The 9,366-nt window shown below is 37.9% G+C and overlaps 1 protein-coding gene across 1 annotated transcript; it reads left to right on the forward strand.

Annotated features, from left to right (window-relative positions):
* Positions 1 to 3,649: 3,649 nt before the first annotated feature.
* Positions 3,650 to 7,361, forward strand: LOC127438309 (basic leucine zipper transcriptional factor ATF-like 2). Its single transcript, XM_051693808.1, has 2 exons — positions 3,650 to 3,784; positions 5,193 to 7,361. The coding sequence occupies exon 2, from the start codon at positions 5,197 to 5,199 to the stop codon at positions 6,250 to 6,252; it is 1,056 nt and encodes a 351-aa protein (XP_051549768.1). The 5' UTR covers positions 3,650 to 3,784; positions 5,193 to 5,196; the 3' UTR covers positions 6,253 to 7,361.
* The last annotated feature ends 2,005 nt before the right edge of the window (positions 7,362 to 9,366 follow it).

Below are 9,366 nucleotides of genomic sequence, written 5' to 3' on the forward strand. Positions count from 1 at the left end.
ACTTGCTAGAAAGACTTTGGATTTGGGCACTCAGTAGCGGATCCTGGCATAGGCGATATAGGCAGCCGCCTAGGGCGGCAACGCTCTCTGGGGTGACACGACAGGGTACCTGATCGGCCGACCCCCCCACCCCACAGAGCTCGCAAGATCACGATGGGGAAAAGGTGCCCCGAACAGTTATTCCTGACAGGCTACTCAGCCTTAAAGGCTCTATATGGTTAAGATTATGAATGTTCATAATGTATTCTTTTTTTTTATTTTCTCTTTATATATATATATATATATATATATATATATATATATATATATATATATATATATATATATAGTTACTTCATTTCTATATTCATTGTCTAGTTATTTTTATTTAAAGGGATAGTTTACCCAAAAATTAAAATTCTCTCATCATTTACTCACCCTCATGCCATTCCAGAAACATGGCTTTCTTTCTTTTGCAGAATACAAATATTTTTAGAAGAATATTTCAGCTCTGTAGGTCCATAAAATGCAAGCGAATGTTGGCCAGAACTTTGAAGCTCCAAAAAGCACATAAAGGCAGCATAAATTAATCCATAAAACTCCTGTGGTTTAATGCATGTCTTCAGAAGTGACATGATAGATGTGGGTGAGAAACAGATCAATATTTAAGTCCCTTTTTACTCTAAATCTCCACTTACACTTTCAGACATGAAAGTGAAACTAAACAGGCATCAAATGTGATTTTCAGATGTGAAAGTGGTGATTTAGAGTATAAAAAGGACTTAAACATTGATCTGTTTCTCATGTTGTTGTTGTTGATATTGGGGGGGGGGGGGGGTTTGGCACCACGTCGGATCTCGCCTAGGGCACCAAATAAGCCAGAACCGCCACTGTGGGCACTGCAAATGGAAGTTGATCAATGGTTTGATTTGAGAGCGAATAACCACTTAACGGGTCTATTCATCACACAAAGTGATCGAATGACTTTAGAAGACTTTGAATGTAGGGCACAAGTCGTATCAGCTACTTTTACTGTGGTTTTATGGTGGGGATTTTTGTCCTTGACAGCTTGACATCACCCAGACTTGTTATTCACATTCATATGTGTTCGCAGTAACATTATGGGGACATTTTTCATTTTGGGGTAAACTATGAGTGTCCAAATACTTTTTGGGGCCACTGTATGTGTGTGAACTTGCAATGTGTATGTGCATACCCAACGAGGGGGTTGTTTGCGGTAATCAAAACAGCACATTTGAAGTCTGAGTTATGCCCCACATTAAAAAATATGAAATATTCCGTGGAGCTTTGAGGTGCTGTTATGAGTCACCAGGTACAAAAAGCAACAACAACAAAAAAATCACAGAAAGATCCAAAACCTATTCGATGAGTCACAGGTAAACTGCAATTGGCGTGTCACCCCAACCCCCACCCCCACCATTCGCAACCGCTGCGGCCCTGAAGCCAAGAATGTGATCCGATACCTCCTTGACACCCCCAGAAACACCACATCAACATTCTGTGCTTTAGTCAATAATGCATGGCCCATATTCTTCACGAGTCTTTAAGGCGCCAAACATGCTCAAACTGTCCTTAAAGGTCAAGTGTGGCTAATACTTCAAAACCACAATCTTGAAACCACAAGAGATGCAGAACATTACCAATATACTCTCAGAAATAAAGCAGACCCCAAAATTCATCAATATTTCAATAATGACATTACAATTTTGCTACTATTAAACATCTTCTACACATTATAGTTTTTGCAGCTTACTCAGTGTGGTATTTAACCTATGAGTGGTTTTGCAGGTGACCTGTGGCATCAAAGTAAAGCTAGTGTAAACCTGTGGCGCAATCTTCAAACCGGCATTACGATTGATACAGACACAGATTTAGTCATAATATAACCTTAAACGAACTTAAACTTTTACTGTGGAAATTTGGAAGGACAGTCCCAGATGACAAATGGAAGCACTGCAAACACCACAGAGTCTTAATTTTGTGTCATTCTCAGTAATCTGCTCTTTTTACCCACAAACAATGTTTTATTTTATCCAAACTAGTGAATGATCAACCACAACATTCTACTTATTCTTACAGCTAGGCAGTACAAATATCTGCCATTTTACCCATTTTTGAACAATTTGGGCAGATTTAGAATGGTGAATTATGTTCTTGCAAAGTTATTTGCATTTTTCCTTAAATTTTAACAATGGAGAAATTGGTTCGTTGGAGAATGCTGTGGTTAAATTTTCTCATTAGTTAAGTTTAATACTAGACCAAGCACAATATTATAAATAACACACATAATATATATATATATATTTTTAATCTGATCGAAACATCAATACAGGCCTCTTTACAAACATACAAAAGGCACCGACCACAGTGGCAGTTTTGGCTGTCCATGTGATTTATGTATCTAACCCTAACCCTGATGGAAATGTAAAGTCTTTACATACACTGATCAGCCACAACATTAAAACTATCTGCCTAATATTGTGTAGGTCCCCCTCATGCCACCTAAACAGCACCAACCCGTATCTCAGAATAGCATTCTTCTCACCACAATTGTACAGAGCGGTTATCTGAGTTACCGTAGACTTCATCAGTTTGAACTACTCTGGCCATTCTCTGTTGACCTCTCTCATCAACAAGGCGTTTCCGTCCACAGAACTGCCGCTCACTGTATGTTTTTTGTTTTTGGCACCATTCTGAGTAAATTCTAGAGACTGTTGTGTGAGAAAATCCCAGGAGATTAGCAGTTACAGAAATACTCAAACCAGCCTGTCTGCCACCAACAATCGTCCATGTGATTATCTAATCAGCCAATCGTGTGGCAGCAGTGCAGTGCATAAAATCATGCAGATACGGTCAGGAGCTTCAGTCAATGTTCACATCAACCATCAGAATAGGGAAAAAATTTGATCTCAGTGATTTGGAGCGTGGCATGATTGTTGGTGCCGGATGGGCTGGTTTAAGTATTTCTGTAAAGGCTGATCTCCTGGGATTTTCATACACAACAGTCTCTAGAATTTACTCAGAATGGTGCTAAAAAACAAAAAACATCCAGTGAGCAGCAGTTCTGTGGATGGAAATGCCTTGTTGAAGAGAGAGATCAACAGAGAATGGCCAGACTAGTTCGAACTGACAAAGTCTACGGTAACTCAGATAACCACTCTGTACAACTGTGGTGAGAAGAATAACATCTCAGAATGCTATTCTGAGATGTGGGTTGGCGCTGTTATGACGGCACGAGGGAGAACTATACAAAATTGGGCAGGTGGTTTTAATGTTGTGGCTGATCAGTCTTACCATGTTACAGAAAGAGCATCTCTAAAATCAGTGCAATTTTGCCCAAACGGTTGTACATTCTTTGTCCTGAAATTTTGAATAAACAACTGTGGATGAAACGCAACCGTAACCAAAAATGTAGACAAAACATCAAGCTGCTGAATATCAGTGATGAGTGTGCCATCAATTGCTTGTTTTATTCATTTGTACATATTCATTTTTAAGTAGAACAAGCAAAAGTGTGAGTCATAACTCAAACCACTTGTTTGAGATACTTGTTTGCAAGTCTCCACCTCCATATCTGAGGAAGGAAGATGTGGTCCTCACCTACTACTGCCCCTTTCATGCAATAGGCATGTGTGTGTGCATATCACGTGCAGTATCATATGCCATCTTGGCTTTCATTGGCTGGCATAGTCTGAGACAGAATTTGAGAGTTTACTTTTTAGCTGATGTCCTTTAATCCACTTTAAACATAATTTTAGCATCATTCCTGTTGCAGCAGCGAATGGTAAGTCATTAAATGTTTTGACAGCTCTTCTCATTTAAGATATTTAAAATGAATATACATTAGTATTTGTACATTAGTATTTTAAAAAATCTTCTGCAAGAATACTACTAAAATTATGAAATAGATTACATGACTTCATAATTTATCATTCATACAAATAAAGCTGGCACAAAACCACCATGCAATTTTATTAGTTATTAATTTTATTAGTTTACATTACATTACATTAGTGCCCACATACATATTTTGATTGATACAAGCAGTTGAAATATTCACCACCTTAAAACCCCAACATAATACTTTTGTAAATTAATTGCTTTTAATTACATGGCCAGCCATCTTTCTCTGTTCCGTTTCTGTAAATTTCACAGAAATCTGAACATTATTTAGTTAAAGACCTTTAAATCATCACAAAGAACGCATGAAAATAAAATATCTTTATTCTTGGTGGACCTTTGCGAAATATTCCAAAAATTCTATCAAGAAAATTCTATTCTAAAATCTAACAGATTGTGTCATTATTTTGCATATTTTTACTTTGTACATAACATTTGGCAGATGCCTTTATTCAAAGCGAATTATTGTGCATTTAAAGTAGAGTAAGTATGTGTATTCCCTGAATGAATCCATGATTTTAGTGTTGCTATGGCCACACTCTACCAATTGATCTACAGGAACATTTCATATTTTTATGTATCTTATAATGATATTGTTTATTTTAAATTACAATTCGCCTGGTACATGCGTCCTTGGTAGGTGGATAAACTTCTTACGCCCATTTCTGCCCTCTCTTTCTCACAGGAAACTGCACCGTGAAGTTAAAATTAATCTAATAGTTCTCAGTTCCATTCTATTGTTCAATTCGAAGTGCTATGAGTGGTGGAAACATGCAACTTGACTTTGTTCCATCTACCTTTCATATGAGTAGCTAGAAAAACCAATGATTTCATTATATGATTACTAAGGTTTTCAAAAAAGTGATACGTTGTCAATGCAGACACATACAGCAAACCATAACCAGGGGTTTAATTGAGCTGGAATGGCATTTTGGCATGTTTGATTAAAAACGAAAGAAAGAAAAGTTAGCAGATTGTTCGTCAATCCATTCCATTTCTTGAATACTTCTGCCCCATTTTTGTTTGATCCATTTTAGAAACTCTGTCTCCATTTAGCAAACATATATTCTCAAAGAACCTTTTGAGTCAATTACATTAATGTCATGTAATGTCCCATCTTGCCTAGGGCACCATCCAGTTTTAGGGTTCCCCCACCTCCAAAATCTTCCAAATTCAACCCTTGGCGATAACTGTTTTGACTTTGATCTACATTGATATGCTTTCAAAGTGTGGATTTTGGGAAAGCCCCTCCAACTGGGGCCTACTGATCATTAACCTTTCTATCTGTCCAGAACGATGACTAACATGAGAGGTCCTGAGCATCTAGCAGAGGTTTGTCTTCTCTCCTCTACGGGTGAGATCTCTACAAGCAAAGACAAACCTGCAAATCTGAAGGGGCTTCTGCCCCTCAGTGGTTCATCGATACTGGCACAGCGACTGTTCCGCCTCCCATCTTACCGCAACCCGCTCATTTCCAACAGACATCGCAAACGCGAGATGACTCCCGCTGAGAGGAAAGATGCCTCCTATTGGGACAAGCGGCAGAAAAACAATGAGGCCGCCAAGCGTTCCCGAGAGAAGCGCCGACTGAATGATTTCATGCTGGAGGATCAGCTCTTGGCGCTGAGCAAGGAGAACGCTCAGCTCAGAGCAGAAGTGTTGAGTCTGCAGTATCACATTGGACGAGGCCTGGATGTGGGTCATCCAATGACGCCCTTCCACTATCCCATTCCATCCCATCTCAAGCCTTCCTTGTGGGGTTTTGCTGCCAGCAATGCTCCCCTTCCAGCAGATGGGCCAGAGCTGTACCACTGTTGGCCACAGTATGGGACTTGCTCTGGCCCACCAGTTAGCTTCTCTCCACTGATTTCCCCCTTAAGAATTCTGCCTAAAAGGGTCAACATACCTTCAAAGATTAATCACCCAGACGACAAGCTGTCAAATCAGTCCATTCCCAATACTGAGTCAGTAGAGCAGGACCAAGCAGCTCACCCACAAGTCTCCTCCAGCAATGACCCACCGAGCCACCCACAACAGCTCCCAGCCCAAAGAGCAGCTGCGTCTTCACATTCTTCTTCGCAGCACCCTTCTCAACTTGCCCAAAGCTGGCTGCTGCCCGGGTTGAGCCACCACACAACCCAGCACAACAACCAGCTGTTACCCTGGGGCTCATCATCCCTACACCAAACTCCCCTTCATCCCAGCTGGCCGCTGTCCTACCCTCTGTCCCTAAGAGACCCCGATGAATCTCTTAATGAAGCACGGTCCCTCAGGAACTTCAACAGCAGGTTCAGCGTGCTGTCTGCTGAGATCTTACAGCTCAGAAGAATATTAAGCACAGAGAACTCTTAATGTGAACAGCTTTTCATTGTGCTAATAGACTGCTTTAATTATTAGATGTAGAGAGGAGCTATTGTGGGTGCTTAATGTAGTGACATGACTTACATAAGCAATAATTATGCCTTGATCTGCTGGTATGTTAAATCAAGCAATATGAGCAAACTGGGAAATATTGTTTAACTGTGTAGTAAGATAGTTGGCACTGATCTTACTAATACAGTATGTCAAAAGGTTATGTGACTAAAGTGACTAGGAAGGCCCGGCCAATCCTTTCTGATCTAGTCATCCTTTAAGGTCCATTGAGTTTTGGTTGAGTCCTTCTGGTCAGAGATACAAATTTCTTGAGGGTAAGACCAACAGATGCAAGTACTCTTTTATTCAGGCAGTTATCACTTTTTTAAATGGCTAATTTTAATATTCCTTCTGTATTGGTCAGTGTTAATTGTCTTTTGTGTTATTGCCTCTCAAGGAAAATAAAGATTGAAAGTAACTAAATTAAGCAATAACTTGGTTAATATTCAAATGTTTATCCTTCAATTAGGCCTGCAATTTTTGCACCATTAATCAAATCAATAAATGATTAAATCTGACTAAATTTTGTGAACCAAAACTATATATTCTGACTGACACACAATTCATTGATTATTTATTGGTTGACGCAAATGGTATTCCCCTTCATTGTGTGAAATCCCGGTTGTAAATTCGATAACGATATTGAAAACCTTTTCACTGAAACCATTGTTTGTCATGTACCACATAAGAATAAATGAAAAAAGAAAAAAATTATGTATGTGGGTGCTGAAACACACACATACATCAAAGTAAACTGCAAAACTGAAAACATTTTATTTCTTGATATCCTATGTTTATTCATATACCCTGTGTATTTTTTATTTATTTATTGTACATAAAACTGCTTTGGAACATGTAGGCTACTATATAAGAAGTGCTATACAATTAAAATGTAATTTGATTAGCATGGCCAGAAATATTAACTACACCTTAGAAACCTTATTCAGAGAAACGCCATATTTAATTTTTGACAGGAATGAAAACGAGGCTACAAATGATAGACTTGCATTCTCTTCATGCACTGTATATGGCTGAATAAAGATCCTATATCACATCAAATCTTCTCATAACTCAGTCTTTCTGGAGTATTTTGTCTACTGATTATAATTTTATTCCTGGATTTATTATTATTATTATATATATAATATGTTTCATTGTTTTCATTCGCCCTTCTGAAGGTCTATAACGAAAAAGCATTCAATGGTTAAAGGAAAAAGAAAAAAGAAAAAAGGTCATAAATTTAGTAGGCCTACTTATAAATGTGCAGCTTTATGATGACCAGGTTTCAGACTGGAGTAAATTTGTCTGATATCTGATTGAACACAGAGGCTTGTCAAACCACATGTTCACACTTCTGATGTTTAAGCCATGTGTGGATGTACTTGTTCTCAAGTGTGTAATAAAGACATCTATAGGCATTTTGTGTATAGTAAAGGCAGTGTAGGGGCGTAAATAGACATGTTCTAAGCCTATACATTATAGTAGGCCTCTTTAGAAGTTTTCGGGTTCGTTTGTTTTCTTACGTCTTAACTTGCAGTTATTTCTTTATAATATTGGAAGCTCACTTTAGCAAATAAAAATATTGAGCAATTTGTCAGATAAAGACTATCTTAGTGATAACTAAGCGACAATAGTACGCGTTTGTAGTGAGAAAAAAATTAGCATTAAAATAACTAGCATTAAAGTGCATCGAAGCTAAAGTGTCATCCAGGTGAATTAAATCCAGACAATAAAAGAAACTGTTTTAATTTAGCTTCATTATACCTATAACAAACTAGCCTATACTTCAAAGTTGTCACGCCTTTTTAAAGTGAACACTGGGCGGATCGTCGACAGAAAATACGTCGCAAAACCACATTAGATGATGATATGATGATGGTGTGTTAAGGTGCTAGCACCTGCTTACAATCGCTTATAGAGGTCAGATTTATTAATCAGCCTATAATTTAACAAAATGAATCATGGACCATCTATTATGGATTTTTAAGTGTAGACCACCGTTAGTTACAACCATTGTGCCTTTGAGAATAACAGTATCGGTAAATTACCGCTTTATGAGCGTCGAAGGCTATATGAACCCAACAATGTAACTTATACATTACATTTAAGATTCAGTGAAATACAACTAGCTTATAGTTTAACCAGTAGGGGTCGCGCTGTCCCTGAATATAAACATCTCAGTACCGCCAAACATCTCAAACCCCCCGCCTCCCCAGAAATAAGCACCACAAGGTCGCCAGACAACATTTATGTGCTAAATTATATGTATGATTTGGAAGAACCATCAAGGATTTAACCAAAAATTCACAATTTGAGGGGGACCAAATTAAAAATCCAAGAACTGCCAATTGAAAACCCCATTATTCCAAATTTTGGTCGATTAAAATCAGCCCTGAGAACTAAGGTATAATAAAATATCATATTTTGGAAGTGGACACTTCAGGTCTTCTCAAAACAGCAAAGTACTGAGATGTCTTAAAGAAATATGTTCCAGGTTCAATACAAGTTAAGCTCAATCGACAGCATTTGTGGCATAATGTTTATTACCAAAAAAAAAAAAATTTCAAATTGTCCCTACTGGCCATGTAAACAATAAAAGATCTGGGTTAAAGAGAGGTGCTTATGAGTGGAAGCGAATGGGGCTAATCCGTAAATGTTAAAATACTCACTGTTTCAAAAGTCTAGCCACAAGACATAAACAATATATGTGTTAGTGTGATAAAACCACTCACTAACATTTTCTGTGTAGTTATATCCAATTTTACAACTTCGTTGCCATGAGGACTTAACGCCGTAATTTCTGTAGTCCCACAAAAATTATGATTTAAACAACTTTACAGCTCAAATAATACATGAGTTTTAACAGAAGAATTAATGCAAGTGCTTTTATAAAATTATAAGCTTCACATTTCTGCCTTTAAACTCTTCAAAAAGTGTCCCCATTGACTTACATTGTAAGTGTCTCACTGTAACCTTGATTTTTTTTTTTTTTTTTTTTAAAGAAAAGGAGGGACAAGTCAAGACTTTCGACTTCATCATACCACGTTAGTGGAA

The sequence above is a fragment of the Myxocyprinus asiaticus genome, chromosome 49 (assembly GCF_019703515.2).
Source record: "Myxocyprinus asiaticus isolate MX2 ecotype Aquarium Trade chromosome 49, UBuf_Myxa_2, whole genome shotgun sequence".
NCBI classification, from domain to species: Eukaryota; Metazoa; Chordata; class Actinopteri; order Cypriniformes; family Catostomidae; genus Myxocyprinus; species Myxocyprinus asiaticus.